Here is a 20,278-nt window from a genome sequence, read left to right on the forward strand (position 1 = left end):
TCTGGGCCTCCCACAGGCGGCAGCGACCCAAGCGCTCGGGCCATCTCCCGGTGCCTTCCCAGGGACGTTAGCAGGGGCTGGACTGGAAGCGGAGCAACGGGACTGGAACCAGTGCTCTGATGGGGGTGCCCTCATCACGGGCGCCAGCTAACGGACTCTGCCACAGCTCCAGCCCCCAAGGGCTTCCTGTGAAGCGGGAGTCATCGCGGGCTTAGGCGCCACGGGTGCCGAGGCCCAAGCCATGTCCACAGACCGCGTGGAGAAGCTGTGGAACTCCGGAGCCCTGAGAAGCGGAACGGACAGATCCACCGCGGTCGGAGACGGGTGGGGCTCGCGGGAGACCCTGAGGGCGCAGGAGTGTGCGCGCGGCTCTGCAGTGACCCACTGCCGCCAGCAGTGCTCACAGCCGTGATGGGGCGTGGGCCCCCCGGGGAGGATGGGGAGGTGGCTTCCCAGGCGGGGAGCAGAGGCCCAGACGGCCCCCGGCGGGTAAGCGGCCGCGCCGTGGTCTGCACCCACCAGGCTCACGCGCGCGAGTTGTGTGTTCTGGATGTCTTCTCACTAGCACTGCGGGTGGCCGTGTGACTCCATCCTCAGGCCGCACCGGGCGCCGTGACCATCCAGGGGAGGAAGGCCGTCAGAACCAGGGTGCCTGGGGGCAGTCAGGTCACGCATGGACCCGTCAGGAGCTTCCGGACGCCGCGGCCGCGTCACTGCCCATCAGCTGCCGTGCGGCTGGTTCTTGGGCCCTGACCTGACGCCTGCTGCAGTCGACTGTCTTGTCCAGGGGCTGCACACTTGCAGTTCAGCCAACCGCAGAGGGAGAGTGTTTAGAAAAAAGAAAGTGCCTGTGTGGACCACGTACAGACCCGTCCCTGCCACGAGTCCCTCAGCACAGCGTGGCAGCGACTTAGACAGCGTGAGCAACGTGTGAAGTGTGAGAAGCCACCTGCGGACGACGCAGAGGAGACTGGAGGACGGGCACAGGGTTTGGGCAAACACACCTTTTTCTTTTTAAGATTTATTTATTTGAAAGGCAGAGTTGGAGAGGGAGAGCGAGCTTCCACGCACTTGGGCCACCTTCTGTTGCTTTCCCTGGTGCGTTAGCAGGAAGCTGGATCAAAAGTAGAGCAGCCAGGACTTGAACCGGCACTCATGGGGTGCTAGTGTCAAAGGCACTGCCCCACAGTGCTGACCCCTACACAATATTTTTTTGGTAAGATTACTTATTTGGGGGGAGGGGCAGCGCCATGACGCAGTAGGTTAATCTTCCAGCTGCAGTGCCAGCATCCCATATGGCCACAGGTTCTAGTCCCAGCTGCTTCTCTTTCAATGCATCTCTCTTCTGTGGCCTGGGAAAGCAGTAGAAGATGGCCCAAGTCCTTGGGCCCCTGCCCCCATGTGGGAGGACTGGAACAAGCTCCTGGCTCCTGGCTTCAGATCGGCCTGGCTCCAGCCATTGCGGCCATCTAGGGAATGAACCAATGGATGGAAGACCTCTCTGTCTCTCCCTCTCACTGTCTGTGACTCTACCTCTCAAATAAATAAAAATCTTTTAAAAAAGGATTACTTGGGCCGGCGCCGCGGCTCACTAGGCTAATCCTCCGCCTAGCGGCGCCGGCACACCGGGTTCTAGTCCCGGTCGGGGCGCCGGATTCTGTCCCGGTTGCCCCTCTTCCAGGCCAGCCCTCTGCTGTGGCCAGGGAGTGCAGTGGAGGATGGCCCAGGTGCTTGGGCCCTGCACTCCATGGGAGACCAGGAAAAGCACCTGGCTCCTGGCTCCTGCCATCGGATCAGCGTGGTGCGCCGGCCGCAGCGCGCCAGCCGCGGCGGCCATTGGAGGGTGAACCAACGGCAAAGGAAGACCTTTCTCTCTGTCTCTCTCTCTCACTGTCCACTCTGCCTGTCAAAAAAAAAAAAAAAAAAGGATTACTTGGGCCGGCGCCGCGGCTCACTAGGCTAATCCTCCGCCTAGCGGCGCCGGCACACCGGGTTCTAGTCCCGGTCGGGGTGCCGGATTCTGTCCCGGTTGCCCCTCTTCCAGGCCAGCTCTCCGCTGTGGCCAGGGAGTGCAGTGGAGGATGGCCCAGGTGCTTGGGCCCTGCACCCCATGGGAGACCAGGAGAAGCACCTGGCTCCTGGCTCCTGCCATCGGATCAGCGCGGTGCGCCGGCCGCAGCGCGCCAGCCGCGGCGGCCATTGGAGGGTGAACCAACGGCAAAGGAAGACCTTTCTCTCTATCTCTCTCTCTCACTGTCCACTCTGCCTGTCAAAAAAAAAAAAAAAAAAAAAAAAAAGATTACTTATTTGAAAGAGTTACAGAGAGAGAAGGAAAGAGAGAGACCCTCTATCAGCTGGTTCACTCCCCAAATGGCCGCAATGTATGGCCTTTGTTATATAAAGGTCTTGAGTGGCCTTGGAATTTGCTGTCCGTGGGGGCCCTGGGACCAGTGGCCTGTGGATGCCGCAGGACAACTGTGGTCCCTCCACGCCTGGCAATCTGAGAACACGCGAGTCCGTGCCGTCCTCACCACACGGCACTCGCTCTCCTTAGCAGAAGCCGAAGCTGGACACCGACAGGAGTCTGTTGTGCACGGAATCACAGAGGGAGACCGCAGCACAGCCCAGGCGAGGGGAGTCTGGCCAGCACGTTGCTCGGTGCCGGAAGCTGGAAGCTGGCGACAGAGGAGGCAGCGCGCACAGCACACGGCTGAGGGACTTTGGAGTGAAGGAGAATCGAAGTGCAATCAGTGCTCGCAGGGACGCCCGGGGAGAAGACCACGCGTCAAGTGCAGTGGTGGTGGCACCGGGGAGGGGGTGACCTTGGGAACGCCCGTGAGAAGGGGGGACTGAAGGAAGAAGGCGTGGAGCTCACACGCCTGGAGGCAAATGATGACAGACGTCCAGAGATGCGCAGACGAGGGGCGGCGTCCCATGTGGGCACCAGTTCAAGTCCCGGCTGCTCCACTTCTGATCCCGCTCTCTGCTGTGGCCTGGGGAAGCAGTGGAAGATGACCCATGTCAGGGAGGCCCGGAAGAAGCTCCTGGTTTTGGATCAGTCCAGCTCTGGCCGTTGTGGCCATTTGGGGAGTGAACCAGCGGACGGAAGACTTCTTCTCTGTCTGCCCCGCTCTCTCTCTCTCGCTCTCGCGTGCGCTCGCTCTCTCTCTCTCTCTCTGCTTCTGCCTCTCTGTAACTCTACCTTTCAAATAAATAACACTTAAAAAAAAAAAAAAGATACAAATGAACCAGAAAGCAAAGTGAATAATAGGTTTGAATGTATGTAATAATGATGTGGTTTGGAAAACCACAGCGGGCCTCTGCGGGGCCTGCGTCCGAGACTTACCCCGCCTCCGTGGCAGCTCACGGAGGCGTCGTGCCTGTACTGCGCACGCGCAGGCTTGCTTGCCATGACTCCCTCGGTAATACAGCAGAACAGCCGTTTACCAAGGAGCTTAAGAGCATTCGTGAGAAACAGAGTCACAGGAAACCTGAGGGGCAGGCGTGCAGGTGCGTAGCCGTTGAGGCTGGTGGGCGTGTGTCCCGCATCCGGGTGCCGGGGTTTGTTTCTGGCTCCAGCTCCCGACGCTGGCTTCCTGCTAACGTGGAGCCTGGGAGGCAGCAGCAGAAGGGGTTCAAGTACTCGGATTCCCACCGCCCGCCAGGGAGCCTTGGGCCCAGTATGTGGCTTTGGCCCAGCCCGGCCCGGCCCCTGCTGTTGCAGGCCTCTGGGGAGTGAACCTTCCTGAGCTTGCTCTCTGCCCAGCCTCAAATAAGGTGAATTGACCTAGGTGCAAAAGAAGTTTTCATAATGTGCATTTTCCATAAACTTCTGGAAAACTTCATCATGTGTGGATTTCAACATTTTTGCAATGAAACAAATTTGTCTTAGAATTCTCTCTCTGGCCCAACGCCTCTCGCACCTCAGAGCGCCTAGACTGGCTGGAGCTGGTCTCCGGCACCTGTCTCCGGGAACTTGCCGAGCTAGCCCCTACAGACCACGGGGTTGGGGGGGAAGGCTTGTGCATAGAGCCTACAGAAAGGCTGCTGGTCCGTGTAAGAGACTCGGGTGTTGTGTGTGAGGGTCCCGGGGGTCCTGAGCCAGTCCCACGATGCCAGCCTCCCCCGCCCCACCCCGTTCCCCAGAGCTGATTGGGAAGGCTGCCTTACATCCTTTCCGTCTACGGGATGGGAAGGCAGCAGCGGGCCGTGGCCGTGGCCGTGAGGGCAGAGCTGTCGTGGGCGAGGCCGGCTGACTCGGGTCTCCCGTAGCCTGCCGTCTCCGCCGGCCGCTCGGTGCACGTGGCTTGCTCTTCTCGTTCCTGCCCTGCTGTGACTCTCGTGTGGCTTCACGGCTGGGGTACAGGCCCGGGGTTCCCTTGTAGAAGCCGTCTCACCGGCCTGACCGGGCCACGTGGAAGGTGTCGCCGGGGCTTGTGGGTGCTGGTAGCATCGTGCCGCCGTCAGCCGCTGTGGCCGCAGGGTAGCAGGGTGACGGGTGCGCCGCGAGGCCCCTGAGCTGGGAGCTGCGCGAGGCGGAACTCGACCTCGTTGGCCCAGACTCCTGCGGGCCCTGCAGTCGGTCGCTGTCCTCAGTGGAGCCGGGAGCCGCCCCTGAGGAGGGTTTGCTGCACCCGTTGGCACCTGGTGGAGGCGTCACCAGTGCCCCGCTGTGCGGTTCTGGCATGCAGGTTTCTGTCTGATGAGAACAGTCTGGAGTATAAGTACTACAAGCTGAAGCTGGCGGAGACGCAGCGCGTGAGCCAGACCCCGCGCGGAGCCGGCGAGCAGCCGACGTCGGTGGAGTGTGCGGTGCGGGCCATGCTGTACGCCCGGGCCGTGCGCAGCCTCAAGAAGAGGCTCCATCCCTGGCATCGGCGGGGGCTCCTGCGCGCTCAGGGGCTCCGTGGCTGGAAGGCGAAGAGGGTGACCACCGGGACCCAGACCCTCCTGTCCTCGGGCACCAGGCTGAAGCACCCCGGCCGGCAGGCTCCGGGCGCCTCGCACGCCAAGCCAGCCCTGTCTGACGGGAACGGTGCTGCCGAGGGCTGCCCTCCAGATCCGGCCGGAGCCTGTCCTCGGGACCCCAGCCCCGAAGCCTCGGGGGCACCCCCCAAGCCGCCAGGAGCCCCCGAGACTGTGGACGGTAGGTACTCCTCCTGCGCCCAGTCCCAGCACCTCGGGGTCGCTCCAGAACCGGGGAAGGGGAGGGGTGGGAGGCAGGCTTGTTTAGGGAGACCGGCCGGGGGTGCTGCCCTGATCCTGTGCTCCCCAGCTCGCGGCGGCCAGGACAGCTGTGGCCGTGCTGTCCTGGGCTCCCTCTGTCCTGGGCTCCCTCTGTCTCAGAACCCTGGGCCGGGACCCCTCCCGGAGGGGAGGCCCCGCAGCTGCTCTCGTCCCAGCCGTGCCCAGGTGGCGTCGGCTCAGAAGCCCACGTCCTCCCGCAGAGGACTCGGGGCGCCCAGCCGCACCAGCGTCTGTCCTCACCCGTCTCACCGGCTCTTTTAAGGACGCCGGGAGAAAGGCTGGACGGCACGGGCTTTCTCCGAGTCACTCCCACCGTGGAGCGCGCAGCCCGGCTCCTGCCTCCCGACACGGCCACGGCTGCCGCTGCTGCTCGCCGCCTCTTCCCGGGTTCTGTCCAGGGCTTAGCCGCCTGGGCTGGACTAACGGCCCCTGTGTGTCTCCCTGTCACCTGTTCGCCATCACACACATACACACGTGCACACACGTGCAGCAGGCTGCCTCTCTCTCTCTCATACACACACACACACACACACACACACGTGCAGCAGGCTGCCTCTCTCTCTCTCTCACACACACACACACACCCGTGCAGCAGGCTGCCTCTCTCTCACACACACACACACACACACACACCCGTGCAGCAGGCTGCCTCTCTCTCTCTCACACACACACACACACACGTGCAGCAGGCTGCCTCTCTCTCTCTCTCTCACACACACACACACACACCCGTGCAGCAGGCTGCCTCTCACACACACACACACACACACCCGTGCAGCAGGCTGCCTCTCACACACACACACACACACACACCCCGTGCAGCAGGCTGCCTCTGGCCAGCATGGCCCGCTCTGCGCTGGCCGGGCATGCAGGGGCGAAGGTCCCCCCAGCTCCTACCTTGGCTGGCGACTGCTCCGTCCCGGGTCAAGGCTTAGAACAGGAGGCCTCTGGCCTCAGCCTGAGCCAGCTGACGGTGGAGGGTGTGTACTGAGCTGGGCCTGCACGCGCTCGTCTCCCCCAGCCGCCGGCCCACGCCAAGGCTGGGCTCCCAGAGTGGCCCTGGAGGTGCCCGGTCCGGAACTGGCCGGCCGCGCTGCGGGGAGGCACTCGTGGGGCCGTTTGCGTAGTCTGTCCACAGCCCTCCAGGTGCACGCTGGGCAGCGGCTCAGACCGTGTGACAGCTGCTCTGTGCTCCCTAGTTGCCCTGAAGACGATGGAGACTGCCGAGAAGCTGGCCCGGTTTGTGGCTCAGGTGGGCCCGGAGATGGAGCAGTTCAGCATGGAGAACAGCGCCGACAACCCCGACCTGTGGTGCGTGCTCCCGCGCCTCGCCACGCCCCCCGCTCCTCCCCCGTGTCACTCCCCGGGTGCTCGCAGTGGCTGGGGCTGGGCCAGGCCAAGGTGGACAGCCGGGAATACAATCCCGGCCTCCCCTGGGTGACAGCAGCTCCGTCAACGGCTGCTGCCTCCCAGTCGGAGCCAGGCGTCGCGCCCCGGCGGTGAGACGTGAGAAGGGGCGAGCGCCAGGGTCTATGTAGTTCGAGGCTGCTTCCGCCTTCCACAGGCGCTGACGCCCCTGCCAGCCTCGGGGCCAGGGCCAGGGCCAGGCAGGGCCGCCTCGCACCTTCCACCAGTCGTTGCTCTCCTTGGTTTTCCTTTTTTCCAGTGAACATTCATTGTTGTTTTAAAAATACTTAGTTATTATTGTTTGAGAGGCAGAGGGAGCTTCCATCTGCTGGTTCACTCCCCGTGTGTCGGCACCTGCTGAAGCTGGGCCAGGCCAGAACCAGGACTGACAGGCTCCAGCCTGGCGCTCCCTCGCGGGTGGGAGCCCGGTCGCCTGAGCCAGCATCGCTGCCTCCCAGGGTCCACGTTAGAAGGAGACTGGACCTGGAGGTGGAGTCGGGACTCGAGTCAAGCACTCTGATACGGAGTGTGGGCGTCCCAAGCGGCGTCTTCATATTTGTTTATTTTTATTTGAGAGAGAGGCAGATGCCCACAGGAGAGCTCCATCCAGGTGCCCCACGTGGCTGGCAGGGGCGTGGTACTGGGGTGCTCCCAGGTGCCTTAGCGAGGAGCCGGGTTGGAAGCAGAAGCAGGACCCGATCCAGGCTCTGACACGGGCGTCCCGATGTGCCATGGCACTGTCCTGTGTACCTATTACAACCTAGCAGTGTGTCCAGACCCCCCTTCCTGTCCGGTCTGCACTGTGGTGTCTGCGGGTGGCCTTCCTCTTGCTCTTTCGGGTGCCTCACTGAATGGCCCTGTGAGCCCCAGGCAGGAGGTGCTGCAGGCAGCCGGCCCTCCTCTAGGGGGCGCCACGCACTGCCTGCTGGCTCCCCCGACGCTGTCCGTCCTGGGTGGGCACCTGTGACCCAGAGCGCCCAGGTCTCGGTGCCAGCACGTTCCCTCGGCTGTCCGCACCCTGGTGCCTCCAGCCCCTCCCCCGAGAGCAGACCCTCGGGCGTCTTGGGCTCTGGCTCCTGACTTGAGGCCCTTTGGGACTGTCTCGCAGAGCAGCCGCCCCGTCAGCCCCTGGCTGCGCACGGCAGGTGCGGTCCCGCCGTGCGAGCCTCCCGCTTACCCAGCGTGTTTCCTGCACCCCAGGTTCCTCCGTGACCAAAATAGCTCCGCCTTCAAGTTCTACCGCAAGAAAGTGCTGGAACTGTGCCCGTCGATTCGCTTCACCTCGCCTGCCGACAGCAGCGGCGAGAGTGGGGAGGCGCAGGCGGGCCCCACGGACCCCGCCAAGGGGGCTCCAGAGCCGGAGGCCCCGCAGCAGGAGGTGGAGCTTGGGAGCCCAGAGGCGGGGCCTGAGGAGGACGAGGAGGGGGACGAGGACGAGGAGGGGGACGAGGACGAGGACGAGCAGGGCCCTGGCCGCGCAGGAAGGGCCCGCAGGGCTGAGGGCAGCCCCCCTGCCGACGGCCACCCCGGAGAGGCCGCGGAGGACGACCCAGCCGGGGCCCCCGGCCTGGCCCAGTCTGCCTCGGGCTCCTGCTTCCCCCGGAAGAGGGTCAGCAGCAAGTCGCTGAAGGTCGGCATGATCCCCGCGCCCAAGAGGGTGTGTCTCATCCAGGAGCCCGAGGGTGAGTGCAGAGGCTGGGCTGGGAGGAGCCGGACGCTGCCCGGCCGGCTGCGTCCTTTCAGGGAGACGGCTTGGAGGGTCTTGGCACACGCACGCAGGTGCGAGCCCCCGGGTGGCAGAACCAGAGCCCTTCCCAGAGTGCCACCAGCCCTCTGGGGCCCCTTCTGTGTGCTGAGCCCGGGACCCGGGACCACCAGCTGGCCCCGTTGTTCTCCTTGTCCACTCTGTCAGCTGGCACCTGATGGACCGCCGTGGCCCGGCCCCTTTCCCCGGCCCTTGAGCCTGCACGGTGTCTCGGCATCACCAGGCCCAAGCGGGGAAACTGTGCGGTTGCTGTGACCTGTGCCGATCAGGGGAAGCAGCCGCGTCCCCCAGAGCAGCCTGTGTCTGTGCGGAGACCTTCGCGTCCAGTGGCTTGCCAGCCCCTCCACTGCAGCCCGCACCGCTCCAGGCCTCTCGTGGGCGGTGGTAGCACGGCCCGGCCCCTCTCGTGGGCGGTGGGCAGCATAGCCAGTCTCTTCAAGGATGAGGGGCTTCAGGGCAGTGTGTGGAAAGTGGCCTGAGAAGATAGGGGTGGGGGTGGCCTTCTGTGCCCCCCGACAGCTCCTGTGTCCCGGTCCTGGCGCTGGCTCCTGACCCCAGCTTCCTGTCAGCGCGCGTGCTGGGGCTGTAGCGAGGGCTCGGGTGTCGGGTTCCTGATGCCCACGGGGGAGACCTGGCCGGCCTCCTGCCTCCTGGCTCTGGCCCACGCCCGGCCCCGCCCCTCCTGAGCACCTGGGAAGTGAACCCGCGGGTGGGAGTTCTCTGTGTGTCTCCCACCACATCCCCATTTGTCTCTGTCTCTCAAATAAAAAAACATATTTTTCAAGATTTTTTTTTTAGTGCAGAAAACTTGGAAGTCCAGGCGTAGTGTTGTCACAGTCTGTATTTCCCGTACGTTTTTGAAGGCCCCCTCGTCTCTCCTTGGGAGGAACGTGGGGCTGCCGCTGCTTGCCGGCCTCAGTTCCTGGACTGTGGGGTCGGTGAGACAGGAGCGGACGTGCTGAGCGCCTTCCTGAGAAGGTGAAACGGAGTCCTGTGACCTGAGAGAGCGCGAGGCTCCGGCCGGCAGAGCACTTGCAGCAAACGAGGGGTGCACGCTGAGGTGCAGCGCCTCCCCCGGGCGCGGGACACACTGTGGCGGGTGCTCTGTCCCCCGCGGGAGGGCTCAGGTCTCCTGTGGGTCTGCTGGTTTGTATTGGAGAGGCAGATGGGGATGGACGCGGAGAGAGCTCCCACCCCCGGGGCCACTCCCCCGGGGCCTGCAGTGGCTGGGGCTGGGCCGGGCTGACCTGGGAGCCAGGGGCTGCATCCGGGTCTCCCGCGTGGTGGCGGGGGCCTCTGCGCCCCTGGGCTGCCTTCCACTGCCCTCCCAGGTACGTCAGCAGGAAGCTGGAGTGAGGAGCTGAGGTCAGATAAACCCCGCTCCGCAGCGGGGACGTGGGCAGAGGGCGTGACCACCAGAGTCCTGTGTCTGAGTGGACTCCTGGAGCAGGCGGCGCGAGGGCCCAGTTGCTGTTCCCGGGCGTGTGCCGTGCTGGTGGGCCAGGGCCGCCTGCTGTCCCCGGGGGCTGGGAGCAGTCTCGCAACCCCTCCCTTTCCCCGCGGTCACCCGGCCTGCGCCGTCCGAGGCCTGTGAAGTCATGGGCTCTGGCCCCGCCAAGGCCAGCGCAGGCCTGTGTACTGGCTCGGCTTTCGGGAGTTCGTGCTGTGGGGCGGGGTGTGCCGCTGTGAGTGTCCATGTGGCCCTGGGCACTGCTGAGAAGGCGCGTGTCTGCGTGCACGCGTGTTCCTTTGTCTTGCAGTCCACGAGCCAGTCCGAATCGCCTACGACAGGCCTCGGGGGCGGCCCCTGTCCAGAAAGAAGGTGAGCCTGCGCCTCTGTCCGTCGCCTGGGGTCTCGGGGATGCCGAGGGCGCGGCCGGGCCGGCCTGGGTGTCAGGCCAAGGGGCAGCGTGGCACCCACAGCACACTGCTCTCCGGGGCCTGCGCTAGCCCGCCACAGCATGGCCACGGAGATGTCGGAGCCCGGCGGACTGTGGGGGGTGACGAGAGTGGCCAGCAGAGTCCCAGGGCTGTGTGCAGTGAGCGCAGCCCACAGGGACGTGTTACAGGTGAGGTCACGGGACCCACGGGAGGGCCTCGCGGCTGCCCAGAGGTCAGGAAGGCGGCTGTGGTGGTGTTGGGCACGGTGGGGGTAGGCGTGGGGCCCATGGTGCTGGTGCAGGCTGGGTTCCTGCCCAGCGGGCCTGGCCTGGGTGAGGGAGGGGCCCTGGGCCGTGGAGCCAGGCTTGGCCCTGCCACCACCTGCCCGGTGACCCCCGCCCCCAGTGGGCTGCCACACCTGCCCTGCAGGCGGCGGGGGGTCAGACTTGACCCTGGTGGCGTCCCGCCCGCCCTCCCTCTGCTGCCTGCACGGCCTAGCCTGGCCCGGGGCACACGGGCCTGCAGCTTCACAGTACCCCCGCAGCGTGGTGGTGAGGGCAGGGGGAGCCTCACGGGGGTCCGTCCCGCTGCTCCCTGTAGGCGCACAGGGCCCAGGCTGAGCGCAGCTCCCAGGAGGGCCGACAGAGCCCCCCTTCCTCCACTCAGCAGCAGGTTCCGCCTCCTGGTGGCCAGCAGGACCGGGCTCCTGCCTGCTGCCCCCTCTGCCTACCCCAGACCAGGGCACAGCCCTTCTCCTGGCCCCTCCTTCGCGGGCCCTGTGCTGCGGGGGGCTGTCTGCGGGGCCCACCTGCGGGCTCTGAAGTTCACCATGTCCTGGCGCATCTCCAGTCGCACTGTCCCGTCCAGGAGGAGAACGTGGAGGCCCCGGGCCCAGCCCCTCCTCTCCTGCTCTCTTCCCCCCGGGGCTGGGCTCTGGTGCCGCCCCCCCCCCCCCGCCAGCCCCTAACACTGGGAAGCTGATTGCCAGCACCTGGTGCGGGTCGTGGGCAGCGGCTGAGTCTGGGGTTACTCCGTGCACCCACTGGCCGGGGCCCTGAGCTCGGTGCACGGCCATTAGCAGGTCACCCAGCCCTGCTCACTGCCCTCAGCCGCCTGGAGCCCCTCTGCACCCATGAGGGCCTGTGCTATGCTGTCCCACGTCGCCGCCTCCCCCGTGGCCTCCCAGGCTCCATCCGGGGGCCCAGAGGGCACTGAGCACCCTGCCCGCCCGCTCAGCGAGGTCTGCGTGCTGTTGTCACACACCCCGACGTCCCAGCCAGCAGAGCCCACTGCCCAGGACAGACCGGGCAGGTCGTGGGGTGGGCGAAGCCGTGGGGCGGGGCCTGGGGAGGGCCAGGGTCTGCCAGCTCGCACTCAGCCACTGCCTGCCTGGCTGTCCTGCCGTCCTGCCTCAGGCCATGCCCACCGCGTCACTGCAGGGCCCCGCCTGCTGTCCCAGGTCCCCACTCGGCACCACTCCTGCTGACCCCGCAGCCCAGGACCTGCCGTCCTCTTCCTTGGTTTTCCTCCCAGCGTTAGCGCCAGGGCTGGGCCGGGCGGGGCAGCCAGGGGAGCCGGGGCAGCGAGGCCCGAGCCCAGTGCCCGTCCTGGCCCCGGAGGCTCAGGCCGAGACCTCTGACTTGGGGGCCCTGCATTCAGGGGTGGTGTGGGGGCTGGGGCGCGGGGGCAGGGTGGATCCCTGCATCTGCAGGTCGGGGGGCTCGGCGTGGGCCGGGGCGCACCCTTGCCGCAGCCCATCCCTGCCCACTCGCCCGCCTCCGCTCTCCCCTCAGAAACTCAAGGAGTCGGACTTCGCCCAGCAGAAGCTGACGGACAAGAACCTGGGCTTCCAGATGCTGCAGAAGATGGGCTGGAAGGAGGGCCACGGGCTGGGCTCGCGCGGCAAGGGCATCCGGGAGCCCGTCAGCATGTACGCAGCCCCGCCCGGGCGCCCCAGTCCTCAGAGGACGGCCTGATCGCTGGCGCACCCCGCGTGTCCCTGCCCCTGCCCCTGGGGCGCAGGCCCGCTGACGGCCGCGCTGGCGTGGGTGGTGGTGGCCTGGAGCCCTGGCCCCTCCCTGGGAGCCCGTCGCGGGGAGCCTGTGGGACGCAGGCCCGGGGCAGCAGGCGTGTGGCTTCCCAGCGCACCGCGGCTGCCGGCGAGGCTGCCCGTGCTCAGCCAGCGCCGCCGCGTCGCCCTCTCCGCCTGGTCCCGCAGCCCCGCTGGCCGTGCCCGCGTCCCGCCCCTGGGGGCCGCTCGCTAACTGGGTTTCCTTTCGCTCCCCAGGGGAACGGCCTCGGAAGGGGAGGGGCTGGGGGCCGACGGGCAGGAGCAGCAGGAGGACACGTTCGACGTGTTCCGCCAGCGGATGATGCAGATGTACAGGCACAAGCGGGCCAGCAAGTAGGTGCGTGCCGAGCCTCGCCCCGCCCCCGCAGACCCGGAAGCCGCGCCCCCGCACCCCCGCACGCCGGGCCGGCCGGCAGCTGCCGCGGCCTCTCTCTCGCTCCAGCTTTCTCTCTCAGATGACAGCGCCTGCCAGCAGCGTGACCAGCAGCGCCTGGCCCTTCCCGGGTCTCCAGATCCTTCCCCAGGGAAGGGCCTGTCCCCGAGTGTCCCTCTCACCCACCGTCTCCAGCCCGGCTTGGAACCAAATCCTCCTCCTCCCGAGTAGATGAACTCAGTGATGAGCGCTGAGCCCCGGGAGCACCAGTCCTCTTAAAACCTCTGCCCTGGCCGGAGCCGCCGGAGCCCACGTGCGGTTCGGTGTGTACCGGAAACGGGTCTCCCTGGGCCAGGCTTCTGGGCCTCTCGTGCACTGCCCCGCACGCCTGTCGTGTGGCTCCCCTGCGGGGACGGTGCCTGCGCGCCCCGCCCGCGCCGCCTGCCTTGGGCACGCACGCGCCTCCAGCGTGAGCCTGGGTTTACGCACGGGCCCCACGGTGGTCACTGCCGCTGAGGGGAGCGCACGCGGGCCCAGGGCACGGAGGGAGCGAGCTCAGTGAGGCCAGTGTCACCCGGGAGGGGGCGCGGCTGCCGTGCCCCCCCCCCCCCCCCCGTGGGCCGTGGCCGCAGCCCTCTGCCTGCCGTCGGGGGTCTTCCGGGCCCTCTGCGCAGGTGCGGGGGGAGGTTCCGGTCCCCAGTGAAGTCTGCACAGCGAGGCTCCGGCTCGCGCCCAAGGCCAGGACCACAGCGGGGCTGCGAGCCAGGCGCCGCCTCTGCGCGCGGGGCAGTCTGTCCCAGGCAGGCGCTGTGCGCCCCGCCCCGGGCTCCGCCTGCTCTGGACATCCGCAGATCTTGGTGGCTGTGGAGACCCCGGGGAGCCAGCGCCGGGGATGAGGGTGCGGAGGTGGCGGCCAGGGCCGGGGCTCCTCTCCTCTGCTCTGCTGAGCCCCTCCGGCAGCCTCCCAGGGGCCGTGGGAGCGCCGGCACCAGGAGCAGGGGGCCTGCGGCCCTCACGGCCCCACCGCCCGCGGGGGCCGAGCCCTGTGCCTTTGTCCCAGCGGGCTCGGCCTTGACTTTCCACTGGGACTTACTGGAAAGCGAAACCCTCGCGGACATCCCTGTGTGGGGCCCTGACCCCACTGCCGCCTGCCGCCGGCCCCGGCCCAGGTGGCGCAGCAACCACCCCAGTGCACGGGGACACCCGTCTCCTGTCTGGGTGCCTGCGGGGCCGCGGGGCCCTGCACCACCGCCCTCCCCACCTCCACCGCCCGCCAGCGCAGGGCGCCCCGTGCGGGTGCACGTGTGTGGCCTCGCGGGTCACGCCGTCTTCTCTCGTAGCTCCAGGGTCTCCCCCGGGCGGACTGCGGCGCCCGGTCACTGCGTGCTCACTGTCCCCGGCTCGTCCCCGTCACTGGAAATCCACGCGCTCGCGTGTTTGGTGGCCCGTGAAGCCTAGAAGACGTCCGTGACGGCCCACACAGAAGGCCCTGCCTGGTTTCCCGAGAACCTCCGGAGTTGTGAATGTCCTTAGTCACTTAGCAGTTGCAATAAACGTAAGGACCCGAGCCCCGCTGTCTCCACGCCGTGTGTTTAGGCTCCGCCGGGGGAGTGCCTGCTTCCGGCCACCGCTTCCGGCCACCGCTTCCTGCCAACTCAGACGCTGGGAGGTGGTGGCAGTGGCTTGAGTGGGGGAGCCCTGGGTTGGGGTCCCAGCTTGGCCGTGGAGGGCATTTGGGGAGTGAACCGTGGATAAGGGTGCTCTCTCCCTGGTGTCTCTCAGTAAGAGAAAAAATGGTAAAGATTTATGTATGTATTTGAAAGGCAGAGTTACAGAGAGAGAGAGGTCTTCCATCCGCTGGTTCACTCCCCAGATGGCCGCAGTGGCTGGAGCTGGGCTGATCCGAAATCAGGAGCCAGGAGCTCCATCCGGGTCTCCCACACGGGTGGGTGCAGAGGCCCAAGGACCTGGGCCATCTTCTGCTTGCCCAGGCTATAACAGAGAGCTGGACTGGAAGTGGAGCAGCCAGGACTCGAACCCACATCCATATGGGATGCCGGCGCTGCAGGCGGTGGTGTTACCTGCTATGCCACAGCGCCAGCCCCAAGTAAAAGTTTAAAAGATAGTATTTGTGTAGTGGAAGGCAGAGAGCAGGTGGTACGCGGCCGGCGTGGGGAGGGCGGGGACACCGCGGACACACAAGCCCCGCCTGCCCCAGCGCTGTCTCCCGGCCCCGCAGAGCAGCTGCGGCCCGGGGTCGCCCCGCGAGACCTCAGCCTGCAGGGAGGAGGCTGCCTAGGAAGGTGCCTGGTCCCTGCCCGGCGGGAAGCTGAGGCCGGACCCCAAGCGTGCGGCGGACACGCGCGGAGGTGGCCCTGCGGCCACGATGGGGGTGGGGTCACACTGGCCGCACTGCTCCGGTGCCACTCCGAGGCCCCGCCCCCGGCCCGCACCCCTCCCCGGGCTGCTCAAGGTCACTTGGAGGACATGAGGCCGCTCAGTGCGACTCCCTGCTCAGAAGTGAACGTGTCCCCGCTGTTGGGACGGACAGGGCACCCACGCCCCGTGTCGGCGCCTGCTTCCGGTCCCGTCTGCTGGGCCTCCCGTCCGGCTCCCGCTCCCGCGCCTGGCAGGCAGCATTTACGGCCCAGTGTGCGGGCCCTGCCGTCCAGCCGGGGAGACCCGGATGGGGCTCCAGCTCCTGGCTTCGGCCTGGCCCGGCCCTACATGGCTGTTACAGCATCCGGGGGGCGGTGAACCTCCCGCAGATGAAAGGCCTGTCTCTCTCTCTGCCTTTCGGATAAGTAACCCAAGGAGGGGACGAGCCTTGCCGCTCCGTGAATGCCGCGGCGGCAGCCACTTCCTCCGGTCCCCAGGAGGGGGCGCTCGCGAGCTGACCGCGCGGCCGGCCCTGGCCGAGCTCCTGCGAGCACCGCCTCCCAGTCTGGTCCGAGCTGCTGATTGCGCGGGGCCGGAAGGCAGCTCAAACGGTGCCCCGTCTCCCGTGGGACCCCGGCGGGCCACCGTTCCCTCGTCTCCACGCCTCGGGAGCCAGCTCCTCTGTCCCCAGCCTGATGTCCCTGGAAAGCTGCCCTCGGCACGGGGCCGGCAGCCCACGGCACACGGGGTTCCAGTCCCGGCTGCTCCGCTTCCAGCCCAGCTCCCTGCTGATGCGCCTGGGCCCCTGCACCCCCGGGGGAGACCCGGCTTCGGCCTGGCCCAGCCCTGGGCCGTTGTGGATCTGAGGAGTGAGCCAGTGGATGGAAGATCTCTCTCTGCCTCTCCCTCTGTCACTCCACCTTTCAAATAAATCTTCCTGAAAGACGGCGGGAGAGAGAAGAGGAGCCTGCTCCTAACTGTCCCCAGCATGGTGGGGTGGAGGGGCGCTTCCAGGTCCCCCATGCCCCCTGGGCGCCCGCCCCCGGGGTGGGGGGAGAGCGGGTGGTGCACTATGAGCGACGGCCGCCCCGAGGCTGGGCCGAGGGAAGCCACGCCCACAGGCACGCGCCCGCCATGCCCGTCGGCTCCAGACATCTGTGCCCCTGCTGGAGCCCAGGCCGCCGCTTCCTGAGGGGGAAATCCGCATCGCTTCCGCCCACGGCCATTGTCCCCGGCTGCTGCTGCCGCCGCCCAGCCCACCAGCAGAGTCCCTCCGTCCTTGTCCATCCGTCTGTCCCTTCCTTCCTTCCTTCCTCCCTCCACCACGCCCTCCGCAGCCCTGAGAGACCACGTCCCGTAGGGCAACGCCTGGCTCCTGTCCCCCAGTCCCGGGCTCTGCTCACCGGGGCGACCCCGATGCAGCCAGCCCCTGGCTCCTGGCTTCGGCCTGGCCCAGCCTCGGCTGTTCCGGGCACTGCAGTGGGGGCCCTGGGCCCGCGCCCCTGAGCTACGCTGATCTCCAATCCTTCAGACAATCCCCGCTCCCAAAGCTCACCAGTCAGACCTGGGGAGCCCCCCACCCCGAGTGCCAGTCCTCTCTGTGCCTCAATTTCCCCATCTGTACAATCCCCACCATCCGCTGCTCCACTCCCTGATGGCCACAACAGCCCGAGCTGGGAGCCAGGAGCTCCATCCAGGTCTCTCCTGGGCGTGCAGGGGCCCAGGCCCTCGGGCCATTCTCCACGGCTTTCCCGGTCCCATTAGCAGGGCGGGAGACGGGAAGTGGAGCGCTGGAGACTCGAACCAGCGCTCACTAGGGCTGCCGGCCGGCTTAGGCCACCGTGGCCCCCTACAAATGGGTCCTCTGGGGGTCTCAGAGCTGCCCGGAAAGCGAGATGGGGTTCAGAGTGACTTTCTTGTGTTGTGCGCGACGCTGGGGCCCACGCCGGGGTCGGGACTCCGTGGGAACGGGGACGGGAGCCTGCAGGAGCAGCTGGGCGCCCGGCAAAAGTGGAGCAGGCGCGCGGCCATGGGCGCACGCACGCGCGCACGGGCAGGGGGAGGCGGGGAGGCCGGCCTGTGCCGGCTCCCGCGCCCTAGTTTCTTGTTTACCCGTATGGGGCCATCGCTTATTTTCAGATGGGGAGGTTTGTGTGTGGCCGCCCGCCGGGGCCCCCGAGCCAGCCGTGCCCGCAGCGGGAGTGTGGCTTGGGGAAGGAGCGCCCGGCTGCTGATGGACAGCCACGGCCCGAGACCCCCACGCCCCTCCGCCCACGTGCTGGGCAGACAAGCGAGGCTGCGTTTACTGAAGGTTTCATTTAAAAATAATAATTTTATTTATTTGAAAGGCAGAGTGAGCGAGAGGAGAGACAGAGAGTTTCCATCCGCCGGGTCTCTCCCCAAATGCTCGCGACAGCCACGACGGGGCCGGGCTGAAGCCGGGAGCCTGGACCTCCACGCGGGGGTCTCCCACGTGGGCGGCAGGGCCCCCAACCAAGGACCTGCGCCATCGCCACCACCGCGGCCTCCCAGGGTGCGCCTCAGCAGGGAGCTGGAGTCCGGAGTGGACGTGGGAGTCGCGCCCAGGCGCTCGGACGCGGGCGTCGCCAGGGGCGTTGGGGGGCGGGGCCTCGAGAGGTGATGGACAGCCAGTGAGGCCGGGTGGGCGGGGCCCTGGGCCCACGGGGCTGAGGCTTTCAGAGAGGCGGAGACCCTGGGGGCGGAGGGCATTGGTCTTGAACTTGGGATTGAGCCCGCCTGCACCCCTACCAGATGTCCCGGGTAGTGGGGTTCGGGCGCAGCGGCCTCACCTCTCCCGTCCCTTCCTGAAGAACTGGAACGCGGCCCTGAGTAAGCACGCGCTGCTGTGTGCCCCCTCCCCAGCCAGCCCGGGCCCTAGCCCCCCGCAGCTGCTCCCGGGGGTGACTCCTGTAAGAGCTGCACCAGTGTGCGTCTGGGGGCGGGCCTTGGGGGGCAGCAGGCGAAGCTGCCACTTGAGATGCCCCATCCCCCATCCCAGGGCTGGTTCGAGTCCCGGCTGCTCCACTTCTGAGCTGGTTCACTCCCCAGATGGCCGCAATGGCCGTAGCTGAGCCGATCCAAAGCCAGGAGCCAGGTGCTTCCTGCTGGTCTCCCACGCAGGTGCAGGGGCCCAAGGACCTGGGCCATCCTCCACTGCCCTCCCGGGCCATCAGCAGAGAGCTGGATGGGAAGTGGAGCAGCCGGGGCTCGAACCGGTGCCCGTATGGGATGCCAGTGCTGCAGGCTGGGTCTTAAACCACTCTTCGTGAGCAGCATTTGTCCATCTGTGCAGGGTTTCGCTCCCCGAGCACGACGTCGCCACGGCCACCCGCACGGCAGCGATGCCAGTGCTGCCCTCCTTTCCAGGCTGTGACCGTCCCCGGACAGTGTGACCATCCCCAGTGTGACCGTCCCCGGACAGTGTGACCGTCCCCGGAGTGACCGTCCCCGGACAGTGTGACCGTCCCCAGTGTGACTGTCCCAGGCTGAGTGACCGTCCCGGGCTGCGTGACCGTCCCTGGGCTGCGGGGCCCTGCGCTCCTCCAGGAGCAGAAGCCTGGACCGCCCCGCCCTTCGGCTACTCTGACTCACGCCGCCCTGAACGCGGTGCACGGACGACTTCACGTCTCAGCTTCGACTCCACCCGTGTGGCCGGCAAGCCAGTGCAGGGCCCAGGGACCTGGCCCATCCTCCACTGCGTTCCCAGGCCACAGCAGAGAGTGGGACCGGAAGTGGAGCAGCCGGGACTCGAACCGGCACCCACATGGGATGCTGGCACTGCAGGCAGCGGCTTTACCCGCTGCACCACAGCACCGGCTCCAAGATTTGAGGCCCAAGTCTGGCTTCCGACTCCAGCTTCCGGCCAGCAAAAAGTGCTCAAGGGATTGGGCCCCGGCTGGAGTTCCTGGCCCCCAGCCCCAGCTGTTTCGAGCATTTGAGGAGTGAACCAGGAGATTCTCTCTCCCGCTTCTCTCTCTCTGTCTCTCCCTCCCCCTCCCTCCCTCTCTCTCTGTCTCTCCCTCTGTCTCTCTCCCTCTGTCTCTCTCCCTCTCTGTCTCTCTCCCTCTCTCTCTCTCTTCCTCTCTCTCTCTCCCTCTCTGTCTCTCTCTCTCCCTCTCTCTCTCCCTCTGTTTCTCTCCCCCTCCCTCCCTCTCTCTGTCTCTCCGTCTCTCCCTCTCTCTCTCTCTCTCCCTCTCTGTCTCTCTCCCTCTGTCTCTCTCCCTCTCTCTCTCCCTCTCTCTCTCTCCCTCTCTCTCTGTCTCTCTCCCTCTCTCTCTGTCTCTCTCCCTCTCTCTCTCTGTCTCTCTCCCTCTCTGTCTCTCTCCCTCTCTCCCCCTCTCCCCCTCTCCCTCTCTCCCTTTCTCTGTCTCTCTCCCTCTCTCTCTGTCTCTCTCCCTCTCTCTCCCTCTGTCTCTCTCCCTCTCTCTCTCTCTCCCTCTTCTCTCTCTCTCCCTCTCTCCCCCCCCCGTCTCTCTCCCTCTCTCTCTGTAGCTCAATCTTTCAAGTAAACAAATGATTCCTTATTTTTAAAAGAACCGCAATGTTTATATTCCTTTCTTGTGCTTATAAAGACCCGATACACAGGGACCGGCACTGTGGTGTAGTGGGTAGAGCCGCCACCTGCAGTGCCCGCATCCCACAGGGGCACCGATTCGAGTCTGGCTGCTCCACTTCCCATCCCGCTTTCTGCTGTGGCCTGGGAGGGCAGTAAAGATGGCCCAAGTCCTTGGGCCCCTGCACCTTTGTGGGAGACCCGGATGGAGCTCCTGGCTCCTGGCTTCAGATCAGTGCAGCTCCGGCTGTTGTGTCCATCTGGGGAGTGAACCAACAGATGGAAGACCTGTCTCTCTCTCTCTCTGTCTCTCTCTCTCTGCCTCTCTCTCTAACTCTACCTCTCAAATAAATATATAAAATCTTGGGGAAAAAATTCTGACATGCACGCCACACCTGCTTATTCACACAGCAGCCACTGGTGCGGAAGGCAAGGCGGGGCCCCGCCCAGGCAGGTCCGGGCAGGAGAAGCGGAAGTCCACCTTCAAGCCGGGTCCCACGGGCAGCGGGGAGGTGAACGGCCGCGGTGGGGCGGGGCTCCTGCCTCCCAGCCATCTCCAGTTTTGTTTTGCTTTGTTTTTTT

At 66.3% G+C, this 20,278-nt stretch overlaps 1 protein-coding gene across 4 annotated transcripts in view; it reads left to right on the top strand.

The window, feature by feature from the left end:
- The window catches only part of SUGP2 (SURP and G-patch domain containing 2), a 24,001-nt gene extending 9,690 nt beyond the window's left edge, over positions 1-14,311 (top strand). The window contains exons 4-11 of one of the 4 annotated variants that reach the window (XR_011382892.2): positions 4,692-5,146; positions 6,447-6,558; positions 7,855-8,336; positions 10,180-10,241; positions 12,094-12,230; positions 12,588-12,708; positions 12,814-13,067; positions 14,085-14,311. Coding sequence is in view for 1 of the 4 variants with exons in the window: in XM_070059043.2 (XP_069915144.2) it covers positions 4,692-5,146; positions 6,447-6,558; positions 7,855-8,336; positions 10,180-10,241; positions 12,094-12,230; positions 12,588-12,708 (1,369 nt within the window). In the remaining 3 variants the exon portion in view is untranslated. The remainder of the gene's footprint in view (positions 1-4,691; positions 5,147-6,446; positions 6,559-7,854; positions 8,337-10,179; positions 10,242-12,093; positions 12,231-12,587; positions 12,709-12,813; positions 13,068-14,084) is intronic. The other 3 variants (XR_011382891.2, XR_011382893.2, XM_070059043.2) reach the window with 3 other exon arrangements.
- The last annotated feature ends 5,967 nt before the right edge of the window (positions 14,312-20,278 follow it).

This window comes from Oryctolagus cuniculus, chromosome 16 (assembly GCF_051225735.1).
Source record: "Oryctolagus cuniculus isolate XC-2025 breed Fujian yellow rabbit chromosome 16, ASM5122573v1, whole genome shotgun sequence".
NCBI classification, from domain to species: Eukaryota; Metazoa; Chordata; class Mammalia; order Lagomorpha; family Leporidae; genus Oryctolagus; species Oryctolagus cuniculus.